The sequence below is a fragment of the Durio zibethinus genome, chromosome 13 (assembly GCF_047325235.1).
Source record: "Durio zibethinus cultivar Kanyao isolate XHJ-2024 chromosome 13, ASM4732523v1, whole genome shotgun sequence".
Taxonomy (NCBI): Eukaryota; Viridiplantae; Streptophyta; class Magnoliopsida; order Malvales; family Malvaceae; genus Durio; species Durio zibethinus.
This window is the reverse complement of record NC_143174.1, coordinates 11,424,474-11,437,523: the sequence shown is the minus strand read 5'-3', so window position 1 is coordinate 11,437,523 and position 13,050 is coordinate 11,424,474. Positions and strand designations below refer to the sequence as shown.

The window sequence follows — 13,050 nt, the reverse complement described above, 5'->3', positions numbered from 1 at the left end:
GTTAATTCCATATCATATTCCACATTATGTTTCTCTGTGATGGCTTTTATGTGTAGGTAATTTAATGGCGCATAATATGCACATCTCATTTTCTATTGAAATAAATCCTACATTGTTATAAGTCGATAACGTTTTATTCTTATTGGTACGAATTAAACGTTTGGTCTTGAATTAAGCAATCACTCAAACGTTTGATCATGATTTGACCATTTAGCTTCTTTTTTTTTTGGTGAAAGTCCAAAGATTTTTTTCTAATATTTAAATCTCAAAATTAGTAAAAAACCATATTTGATTAATGTTTAGATAAGATAATATATGATTAATTTGGTACCAATTTTGGACATAATGAGTGCTAAAACCTTTCTTGTATGTAATCAACTATCAAATTTAGTTCGTTGATATAGACTAAAACTTATTCTTTTTAGGAACCTTTAGTCAAGTTTAGGATAATCTTTAAAAAAAAAAAAGATTCACATAAGTGATCAATCACTTCTAGATAAAAAAGATTAGTGTAACTCTATATTTTTTGTGTTTAATGAGCAGATTCTCTCAAATTTGAACATTATGACAATCACATGTTAAGACATTTGCTATCTTTTTTCTTTTTCTTTATTTAATTTTTTATGTTTAGTTTTTTTCTTTTTTTAATATTTAGTAAACAAATTTTTAATATTTTAATATTTTTTAAAAGTTGAACCTATTCAATATTATCGATTAAAAATATTTTTTTATTTGATAATTTTTTTAAAAGGATGTTACAAAGGTGTCATCTTCACATCAAGACTTAATTTTTGTTTCCTTTTTAGATTTTTTTTATTTTTTTAAAAATCCATGATATAAATATATATTTTATTATTAATTTAATTTTATATTAATATATATTATATTAATAATATTATTTTTAATGCCATAATTTAATAAATCAACGTGCCATTTTTATTTGACATTTTTTGTCATCATTTATTTGCCTATACTTTAAATCTTGCACATGTACAGAGGTTTTATGAGGTACTATGTGACACTCTAATGTACTTTCTTTTTTCTTTCTTTCGTTTTTTTTTTTTATTTTTTATTTTTTAATATTTAATCATTTTTTTTTGTATTTTTAAATTTATATGTATGGAACCCATTTCATATTTTTATTAAAAATATATAATTTTCTTTTTTAGTTTTTTTTCGTTTTACATGTGAACCTGTATTCGATGGCTTTTAATTCATCTATTCAAAATTTAATAACCTAGCATAATATAGGGTGATTTGTATCCAAATGTAGCATGTATGTGATTATAGTAAATTAACTTCTATTCAAAGTTTAATATCCTAGCATAATATTCTATAAAAAAGTGATAATTTGCTTTAATTATTATAAGTATTCAAAGTTTATTAGCTTGGAATAATATAGCTTACTTTATAGTAAATTAACTTTTATTTATTAGATAAATCCTAATATATATTAAAAAATATTATTAAAATGATAATTTAGAAATATAATTAATAATCATATTCATTTTTATCAATTCAAAAGACTCTACACATATGTATACTTGGTGATTTGTGTATTCATGTCGTGTAAAATATTAAAATTCATATATTCGTACCTTATTTTACATGAAAATTATATGTCATAATTCGTGTTGATATGAAAATATGAAATATATTTTTCTATTTTATAAAACTTATATATAGTTATTATTAAAATTTTAAATTGCGTCACATTCGTTTCTTTTTTTTTTTTGTATCGTGTTTGTGTCGTATTTTAAATTACTAAGTTAATATTCTACACATGATATACACATATTTGGTGTATAAGATTATAGATATAATAAAATGATTATCATGCTATCTTATGTTTAGTGCACACATAAGAAAAACGATTGAATTGCAAACAGTGGTTGATCTTAACACTTAATTTTGGAGGGGCTAACTAATATTATATATTTTTTTTCCATAAAACTTCTACATACTATATTTTATTATCAACTAATACATATATATATATAAACAATATATTGATAATAAAAAGTATCAAGCTCATAAAAATAAAAATATTATTATGACAAAATTAAAATTTAAAGAGTACCAATACTTTTAAATTAATGGTAAAATATCTAATTACACAATCTTTTAATGAATTGAGAAAACTTTTTTATTTTTTTGATAATTTAAAATAAAAAATACATATAAATCATTTGTTAAACAGTTTTTTTTATCAAAATAAGAAAAATAAATATTTTTAAAAAAATGAAGTTGAAAATTTGAGATTCAAACTTATAGTCAAATCTTTTATAAAATGGTTTTAATCTTTTTTTTTTTATGAAAAATAGATTGCAAGCCAATATGAAATAAAAATCTAGAGTAAAATTAAAAGTTAAAAAAATTATATAGAAAGGAGAAATTATAGTAAATTTTAAAGAAAAAGGACTAAAACATTATATGATTTTTAGAGTTGTAAACGAACAGAGTGTCGACAAATTATTTGTGAACATGTTTGGTTTTTGTTTGTTTATATTCGCTTGTTAAACTTAACAAATGATCTTAAATAACATTTTTATATTCATTTATTAAACAAACCAAACATGAATATAAGTTTGTTTGGTTCATTTATATTCATAAACAAGCTCGTTTAAAGTTTGTTTAAAGCTCGTTCATTTATTATTCATTTATTGTTCGTTTGCTGTTCATTTATAATAATACTAACAATGTTATATTTTTATCCTTTACCCAAATCCTATTTTAAGGTTTGTTTATATTCATTTGGATTGGTTTATCTTCGTTTATGATTTATTTGTTTAAATTTATTTGGTTATTATTTGTTTTTTGCTCATGAACATTTTCGTTTATATATGTTTGTGAATATGTTCATTTAATATTCACAAACGAGCTTATTTAACTTAATTAAATAAAACATGAACATAATGCGAATATTCTACCATTATACAAATCAAGCTTGAACAAAAGAACAATTTTCGAACATAAATCGAGGTTGAACACCTTTAAAAATAAATAAACAAAACACCAGCTATACGTTTATTTATTCATGTTCAGTTCGTTTATAACACTAATGATTTTAGTCCATCTTAAATAATAATGCATAAAATTAAATTATAAAATAAAAAAATATATTACATATTATAATAAATATAAGGAATATATAATAGCAACATGATTTTAATCCTTCTTAAATTCTAATGAAAAATTAGATTATGAAACCAAAAAATAAATTAATTAATTAATAATTCTAATTTAAAAGGGGCCAATTTAAAATATATATATTTATATTTATATAAGGGTTTTCAAAACTTTGGGGGACTTAGTCTCCTTAAGTTTAAATGACGATTCACCTCTAATTACAAAGATAATTAATTATCTTTTTAGTATAGGATGACTCAACCATCTTAAAAAAGAGAAGATTATTTCTAATATTATGAAATTAGATGATACGTGCTTATAAATTACTTATTTTATTCCTAAAGCTTACATTTAAAATTTTACTTAAACATTTAATAAGTTGATAAGTCTCATTATTTAAATGGTTAACTCAAGTTATTTTTTTCAATTTTTTATTTCTTTTTCCCTATTTTATTTTTTTCTATTTTTTCCATTTTCCCTCATTTTCTTTTTTTTATTTGTTTATTTTTACCTTTTTTTTCCCTCTTTTTCTTTTTTTTGAATAAATAAAAAATATAGTTTTGATAAAAACTAATTTTTTGATTTTTTTGAAAAATTAATTTACTTTTTTTTGGAAATAATCAAATTTTAAATTATTTTTATTAATAAATATAACTTTGAACCATAAACTATTTTAAATTAAATATTTTATAGCTAACAAATAAATAAATAATATTCTTTTTTTCTCTTTTTTTTCTTTTTTTTTTTCAAGAGGAAGAATAAAACAAAAGGAGAGAAAAAAATAAAAAGAAAGAAAACATATCAAATTATATTTTCGATAATTTTTAAAAAATTAATCACTTTTTTTAAAAATCACTTTTTATAAAAATAATTTTTTTAATTAAAAAATTAATTATTTTTATAATAATTTTTATAATTTTTTTGTAAAAAATTAATTATTTTTTTAAAAATCACTTTTTATAAAAATAATTTTAGCTCTCAATCATATAATTTATTTTAAATTTAAATTATAAAAGGAAACAAAATAAATGAAAAAGAAAGAAAATAAAAACAAAAAAGTAGTAAAAAAATATTTTTGCTAAAACAATTTAAAAATATTTTTTTGAAAAAATAAATTCATTTCTTTAAAATGATTGATTATTTTATTAAAATATAAATTTTAAAAAAATAAATTTAACTCTTATCTATAGAAATTATCATAAAATATTTATTTTTAGTTAAAAATTTTCATTTACATTTATATAAAAATTATAAATTTAGATTATGTGTTATTTTTTTTGCCAAAAAATTATTTTTTACTTTAAAAAATAATTTTGATTAATAAAATAAACCATCTTATACTATTCTTAAATTTACACATAACAAGTTTAGAGAAAAATAGAAATTATCTTATCGTATTTTTAATTTTTATAAGCATTAAATAAAAAATAAAATGATATTATTTATTTTAATTTTATTTATAATTTTATATTAACCTATCCTATTCATAATTACAAGTACCAAATATATATTTATTTATGTGTATATATATATATATATATATAATTTCATGTGCATATATTTAAGTGTAAGAAAAATTAAGTAAAATAAATTTTTAAGGTCGACGGGATATCGACTTTTACCGTTTTTGAGGAAACGGCGAGACAAGTGTTTTTTTGCCATTCGTTTAAGGAGCGTATGACAAGGATCTCTTTACCTATTCGCAATCCAAAACTTTCTGTATGAGATAATTTTCCAAAATACTACCATTGAAATAAGAAAGTGAAGGCATTGTAATATTTGCATGGAAGCCATTTTAAAGCCTCCGTTAAGCTCACCCAATAAGACAAAAACACACAAACCATCCTCATTTTCTTCTTGTACTATGTCTATCATCAATAAAGCTACATTTTTGCCACCACTAACTCCTCATTTTACAACTTCTTTTTCTTTCTCTGCCCCTTCTCGTTTCACTTCTTCTGGTAAGTCATTTCCAATTCTTTTGGCTATAAACCATTAATATGTTTCTTCAACTTTCAGCTAAGAAAATTTTGTGGGTTTCGTGTCATTCATGTTGTGTGTTAATGGTTCTTGTCCATTCTTTCCTTTCTTTTCCTATTTCTATAATGAGTTTTTCTCTTTTGGCCTTAAAAATTATTTTTCCTATATGTTTCTTGGATTTTCTGCTGAGCAAATTTTGTGGGTTTCATCATGTCATTCATGCTGTGTGTCTGGATTCTGTAAAAAAATTTTTCCTTTTGTTCTGGCTTGACTCAGTTATATATGCGACTCCGGAGAGCCAATTGAGTGAGGGAGTAGAAAGAACTACAAGAGAATGGGTAATGCAAGGTATGCTTTAACTTACTGAATTCCAAGTCATATATTTGGGCTGAAAATTTTGATGTTCTCTAAGATGGTCTAAATGGTATTAGCGCTTTGCCTGTATAGTTATTCAAATGGCAGTTTATATCCCATAAAACAATAATTATCATTTTACTTAAATTGGACCCAGTGCCAGTACCAGATTACGTTATTGAGTTTTAATGTGAATCAATTTGAGCTTGCTCATATAATCTTACTCTATTCTTCATTGGTAAAATTTATCATTAGATGTACCATAAAGGATATAGTGTTTGGTTTGTAAATTGAACATGTACTGGTGTAGGAAGCCGTAGGAATGCTTCTGTGGTTTATAGTTATTATCACCACTTGGAAGGTCTGCCGTTTTTAATGCAAGTAAAGTTTCAAGAGAGCCATTCTGATGGCAATTGTTAAATCATCGTATTGCAAATGCTAAAGGCTCTAGGCCTTCCTCTGAATTTGTCCCTAACAAAATTCATTAGGAGCCATACGCTTATCACCAAAAGCTGTAGATTTTGGTATTTCAGTCTCACTGTTCAAGCTGATTAGCCTAGGAACCTCAAAAAAAAGAAAAAATGTTAGTTCTGATTTAAATATTTAGGTTCACTTATTACATAATCTTTGACTTTTTCCTTGTTAAACTTTGATTTCTAAACCATTTCCCTTTATCAAAAAAATTGGTGAAATTATCTAATAGCTCAGACAAGTTTTGCTGGATTTGGACTAATGTGCTACATTTTCCCTATGATGACTCTTGTTCATTTTGGCTTTCAATTTTCTATTTCTTATGCTACTTTCTTTTCAGCTTCTATCTTATCCTTTTTTTTAAGACGATGGGTGGCTTTCATGATTTTGTTTGACTGTTCTTTGCAAACACTCATCATTTAGTTTCAATATTCGGGTTTTCTGGCTCAAGCAATATTCTTATTCAAAGCATCATATCTCAATTGTTTAGTAACTAACAAATAAAGAGATTGTTGTTGTTAAATGATGACTTGTGTAAGAGTTTGGAAGACTAAACTTTAAAAATTATACAAACTGATGAAAAAATTTTTCTAACACAACTGAGTGGGTTGATCAACCTTTTTGGCCCCCTGCCAGAAGATCCTGCTTCTTACCCTGGATTTGATACAAGTTGGATTTGCACATATTAAGTATTGCCCTGTGCATCTCTGAATTATTGCTTGGCATTTTCTGACAGATTTTTATGCTCTAAGGAAGGATGTTGAAACTGCCTCAGAACGTGTTGAGGAGATTAGAGCATCTGCTAGTCTGCAGCTTTTAGGAAAGGAGCTTGTAGATTTGGAATCAAAGGCAGCCGATAGCTCCTTTTGGAATGATCGTGCCAAAGCCCAAGAAACTCTTTTGGCACTGACTGATGTCAAAGATAAGATAAATTTGCTCAATGAATTTAAAACCAAGGTATAAACTTTCTTGTTAAGAAAAATACAGTTTTGTAGCATTGTGGCTTTCAGCATTATTAGCCTGTGCTTGAAGCATAGTATGGTACAATGTACTTGACACTGTTTTATTGTTTTATGCTTCTACAGCACTATCATTTATTTTCTTTTCTTTTTTTTTTTAGTTTTTTTTTTGGGAGGGTAATTCTATTTGTCAATGCTTTAACCTTTTCCAAATTGATATACTTTTCTATTAAAGGGGTCAAAATTATTTTAGTTTGATGATCTGGTGAAGAATACCGTCCATTAAATTCCCAATATGCCTGGCTTCTTATTTTAATTCATAAGACTCCCAACTTCCTTATATTTGTTGAATTGGACTGTGTTTATCTAATATGATTTCTCTTCATTGGGAGGATTATTATTTTAAGGTTGATGAAAATGACAATGCCCATGCACAAAATCAGGACAAGGAAATTTAATTATGCAATTTGTTTCCTGTCTCAATTAAGCACATGGATATAATTTTGGGATAGTTGATTGGGTTTAAGTGTCTGTAAGAGATCTAGTTCAGGAGTGGATCCTTTAACAAGTAGATGCAAGTGTTGCGATTGGTTAGGCGGAGTAATATTAGTACCATTTGACAGAACGACTTTTCTCTTTTGCAATTTGACTTGTATAGATCCTCGATTGTTGAAAATTATACTTGCATTTTTCCAAAATTCTGATTTTGATCAAAATGTGCTAGACTGGAACTTGGACAAATACTACTTCCTTAATATGCTTTCTTGATTTAGTGAGCTGTATACCATACATTGGATGCAGGTTGAAGATGCTGAAACTATAGTTAAGCTAACAGAGGAGATGGACTCCATAGGTGCTGCACTTCTAGAAGAAGCTGTCAATATCATCAAAGAACTAAATAAGGCGTTGGACCTATTTGAGTTGACTCAACTTCTTTCTGGTCCATATAATAAAGAAGGTGCAGTCATCTCTATAACTGCTGGTGCTGGAGGCACTGATGCACAGGTAATATTTTGTTTTCATGAGGCAACATGAATGATTTATATTCCTTTCTCATCAGATAAAAGAATGATGTTCAACATGCAACATCCGTTAATAGTTAGTGGCTGTATCATTAGTCTTTTGTTAGTTCAATTAAATTAAAAGCAAATCTATTTGACTCAGAACCTGGTAATTTAAGCTTCATTCTCTCATCTGTGCAGTGTTTGCTGTTCTTTTAGTTGGCTGACTAGGTGCAAAATGCACTTGGTCTTGTTCAGCAAGAGTCAAACTGCTTTCAGCATCTAGTATATTGATTCTGCTTGATTTATAAAAGTAATTGGTCATATGATGATGATCTATTAAATATGAATTGGATAAAAGTTAGTTGATCTTGTGATAAGCATATGGCTTTCATGAAAGCCCCTTGAAGAATCATATTAGAGGCTAGAATCTAGCCACTCATATTTAGTTAACTTAAAACTTCGTGCTTACTTTGTTAATAACTTAAAGCACCTGCTAGTGGTTGTATGAGTCATGGGCAAATCATTTGATAGTGTAGGATTAGTAAATGGGGACTGGATCTGCTTTGATATCATGCCAAATTTGTGGGCATCCACCTAAAATGAACTGGCAAATAGTTGGAGAGTGTGAGCTTAAATATAGAGCAGAATAGATCTGAAAAAACATGATGCAGGATAACATCACTTGACACTTTTAGGACAAGGAAAACAAACGATAGGAAAAAGTGGGACAACAAACATGAAGAAAGAACAAGGGAACAAATAAAGTGGCTTCTAAGACCATCTTAGACATCTGTCTGAAAACCAGTTTGCCATAGGTGGATTGGTCTATCTTGAATAAAGGTGCCAGGTAACCAAACCTAAATTGATGTAGGATTTATCACCACTTAAAATATACTAAGTAAATTAACCGAAGTGGAGTTGTATGAAGCAGACTTCGATGATGGGGCTTACAACTGGTCTAAAACAGCACAACTGTTGAAATTCCCTCAGATGAGACGTTCATATAGTGTTCTAAAGATTTTTCAGACATTGGGGTTTTGTCTAGTTCTTCTACATCAAAGGTTCAACCACAGACAACCCTCAACATGAAACTGTTAGTCATATTCAACTAAACTTCTTTTAATTAAAAATCACATGGGCTAATTTTCATCCATATTCAGATTTCCAGTCATCAGTGAATATGAGGACTTAAATCCTGACCCTGAGATTATTGTTTTTCATGGGGCCTGATGTACCACTGAGCTTTATCTCTGCTTTTCTTGTGTAAAAATCTTGATTGTTTCCAGTGCAGGATTGGGCTGAAATGCTTCTCAGGATGTACATGAGATGGGGAGAGAAACAGAAATATAAGTCATGGGTGGTTGAAAAGTCCTTGGGAGAGGAAGCTGGGATTAAGTCAGCCACAATTGAAGTTGAAGGTAGATATGCTTATGGTTATCTGTCTGGAGAAAAAGGTACACATTGTATAGTACGGCAGTCTCTTTTCAATGCCAAAGGTCTTCGTCAGGTAACTTGTGCTATGGTCTGTCATTTGGACTCTCTATATATATCAGCAGATATGACAGAGACCTTACCAACCAATATATATATATTAAGTTCTAATTTTACTTGTAAGTTGTTGTATATTGAGAAAAGACTGATCTTCTTGTTATATGGTTAGGATTGAACAATTTGGTCCATCAAAATTGTTTTCTAGCGTTTGATTAGTTGGGTTGGGGGACTGCTTATCCAATAACTAGATGATCTGAATGACCAACATTTTTTGTTTCTCCTAAATTTCTATAATAAGTGGTTAATTTTCGTGCATCTTTTACTTTCTTGTTTGTATTATGTTTCTCAGCATCCATAGTGTTGGTGGAGTGGTTGGACATGGGACACTAGGAAGATCATGTACATGGTGCTTGCAGCCACCAGATCGTTGTTTTGACATGTTGCCTTAAAATGTTGTTGCCTTCTTGATGGAAGGTTTTTGTGAATTCCGTAAAAATTTTTGAGAAAAATAGGCTATTATTTGTTTGTTAAATGGATTGAGATTGTGGAGCCATGCTATTTCATTCCAATCAGACAAAGAGAAATGATACTTAAGGTTTCTTCACAGTAAACACAGTTGACTGGTGTCCCCTTGGCCAACATAACCGCTCTTCCATTTTTTTTCCTTGAGAAAATAATCAGACTTCCAATAACCACACAGAGATATGACCCCTGTGACCTTTAGTTGAGAAATCAGATTGTTCATGAATGCTGATCATTCCCATTGGGCCCTCGTCTCCCTCTAATTGCTTCACCATGATTGTTTCTGTAGATGCCATGCAATCACTAGAAGAGGATAGGGAATCCCAGTTTACAATGAAGGATCCATAGCTAAAGGCCACAAGAAAGCTCCATACTTTTGGAGACTCAAAGAGGACCCAAAGAGGAGTTTTTTCCTTTAGCCTTTAAGATTTGTCTATCAATTTAATACAATTTTGGTTCTAGTGATATGTAGGAATTTAAATATTGTGCTGCGGTGAAGCCAATATGAAAAGCTGTGTTTGAACATTCTTTGTTTGTATTAGGTTATAAAAATGTTATCAAGTTAATAGTCATGCAGCCTGGTATAGTCCTTGGATTTTGTTTGTGTATCTACATTTTTTATATATTTTCTTCACTGTATAAATGAACCTTTTTTTTTAGTTTTTTTTTTACTTTCATTATCAGTTTGACTATTATTTGATTAAGCCTTGATTCACAACCCAGACTTTCTGCAGTTTTTCTTTTAACATCTTAGGTGCAGGAATCACTTCCATATTTAGCTCCTAGGTCAAATCTGTGTGCTTTTTCTCTCTCATGATGAACTCTGATAAACCAGGGAACTAATAGTGTTTCCTCAAATGCAGGAGAAATTCTAGGTAACAAAATGAGATTGAAATATGACAGTTCTTTAAACTTTGGAATTTAACGTAAAAAGTATGTTGATTACTGGAAGAAAGTTGTATGTAAAATGTAGCTGTAATATCTCCGTCCCCCTTGCCCCCTTCTCTGAATGTTTAACTCTTGACATTGGGTTATGCAGACAAGCTTTTCTGGTGTTGAAGTCATGCCTCTTCTCCCCGAAGACTCAGAGGATTTACATTTCCTATTTGCAAAACATTGTGTCAATATTTTTGTTTTTTGTTTTCACCCTAAGGAAAGGGGGTTAAGGGGGGGAGGGGTGGGTTTGGTTTTAGATATAAATCATGGGAGGTTGTGAGATTGGGGAGAGGAAGGGTGTATTATAACATGTTATGGAATTTCTAAAATTCTAAATACAGAAGCAATTTAAACCAAGTTTGAAGGATGTACAGGGACTAAAACAGGAAACTAAGTGCAATGAAATTCGATAAGCTTAATCAAAGTATTGCCTTTCAGCAGCATTATCATCAGAACCATCACAAAGTCGGTTATGTCTGTTGGTATTCATCTTATTTGGAAGCACCTCCTAGATTTTAATAGTCAAAATAGGAAACTTCCTGCTTGTTAAAGAGTAAGAGGAGATGTTGTTTAAATTTTGAATCATTCCCTGTTAGAAAGGGCATGCTATTTCCTTCTTTCATCCCCCTGCCCCCTTCTTTACCTTTTCTTTTTTTGCTCTATACCAGTCATGCAATAGTTTCTTTCCGATTTTCGTTTGTCCAATATTGATGACATTTTCTTGGCCATATTGCAGAAAAGGGATCCCAGCTAGCGAACATGATCAAGGCTCTTAGCCGTTTAGAAGCCAAGTTATTGGTGATAGCTGAGGAGCAACGTGCACCTGAAATTAAGCAAATAAGAGGAGATGCAGTGAAGGCGGAGTGGGGGCAGCGGATACGTAACTATGTATTCCATCCATACAAACTGGTAAAAGATGTACGGACAGGGTTTGAAACATCAAATATTGCGTCAGTAATGGATGGTGAATTGGATGCCTTTATCAAGGCTTACCTCAAATATAAATACAGTATGAATGTGTCTGCAACAGGGGTTCATTAACAGTTTAGTGATCTATGATTAACTTCTATAATCTCCTTTTTGTGTTTATATAAGCTCAAAATCTTTGAATCAAATCAAGAATATGCAAGGTAGATTACTGTAAACTGATATATATCGCATTCCCTTATTACTAATCAGATTCGAATGTGGCAAAGTACCATTGTCCGCATTCATTTCGTACGTGGCTTCAGATTGATAGAGAATGAATAGATAACAGTCATTCGGTGCACTAATTGCAAACCGAGCTGGGTTTTAGAGATTTTCTCTTAACTGCATATATAAATAAAACAACTCAATGACTTATCTTATATTGCATATTCTTTGTGTGCGGTATATGTTATATAAATTATCTGCTTATAATTTTATTATTAAATACATAAAAATGAATTACAACAATTTCATTAATTTAACAAGAAAAGAGTTTGCAGATTTTTCTTTTAATGTGCAAAAAGTATAGATAAAATATATGATGTGGTATTTCTTTTTAAAGGCGCAATGTTTGTATTTTTTTTGGTACATATATAAGTAGTTTTTAGTATTTTGAAGTGAGAATTTGAGTGGGTCAAAACATTTTAAGTTGAAAATTTTATACTTTTTTTTTATACTTATATAAAGCAACATATCATTAGATTTGAAATATATATATTTATATTTATATATATATATATATTATATAAAGAAAATTATTTAATATTGTGTATGGAATTTTTAAATTTGATTAATGAAATTAAAAAATTGTCACAAATCTTATTAAAATATATAATAAAAAATATTACTAAAATAACTTAATAGTAAATAAAAAATATGATAATATCTTATTAATTTATTATTTTTAGAGTTTAAAAATTCAGTAATGCTATGCTTTAGGAAAAGGAAAGCAGTAAGATTACTGAGATACTTATTAATAGTATAAGATTACTGAGATACTCATTAATAGTATAATGTACTTGAAAACATATATCTTCCCTCTTTCGTGCGAAAGTTGCTGGTGACTGAGATTAGAATCCGAATCCAAAGTCTAAAAACCCTATTTCTAATAATTTTTTTTTTTAAAAAAAATCCCTTAGCTTGAGGGAGGGAGCTGTCCTGCACAACTTATCATTGGCTCCCTTGAGGTTGTCGACTATAGCTTGGAGTCGAAGCTACACCTATACTTCCGCTCC

The 13,050-nt window shown here is 28.6% G+C and overlaps 1 protein-coding gene across 3 annotated transcripts; it reads left to right on the top strand.

The window, feature by feature from the left end:
* Positions 1 to 4,864: 4,864 nt before the first annotated feature.
* Positions 4,865 to 11,916, top strand: LOC111302823 (peptide chain release factor PrfB1, chloroplastic-like). Of its 3 annotated transcripts, none has more exons than XM_089741856.1 (5): positions 4,865 to 5,090; positions 5,386 to 5,457; positions 6,671 to 6,891; positions 7,695 to 7,898; positions 9,189 to 11,916. In XM_089741856.1, exons 1-5 carry the CDS (start codon positions 4,913 to 4,915, stop codon positions 9,555 to 9,557), a joined length of 1,044 nt encoding a protein of 347 aa, XP_089597982.1. In that variant the 5' UTR covers positions 4,865 to 4,912; the 3' UTR covers positions 9,558 to 11,916. The 3 variants fall into 3 exon arrangements, with proteins under 3 accessions (XP_089597982.1, XP_089597983.1, XP_089597981.1); XM_089741857.1 differs by lacking the exon at positions 4,865 to 5,090 and having other exon boundaries at positions 5,101 to 5,457; positions 9,189 to 9,404; positions 11,583 to 11,916; XM_089741855.1 differs by lacking the exon at positions 4,865 to 5,090 and having other exon boundaries at positions 5,101 to 5,457.
* Positions 11,917 to 13,050: the final 1,134 nt, after the last annotated feature.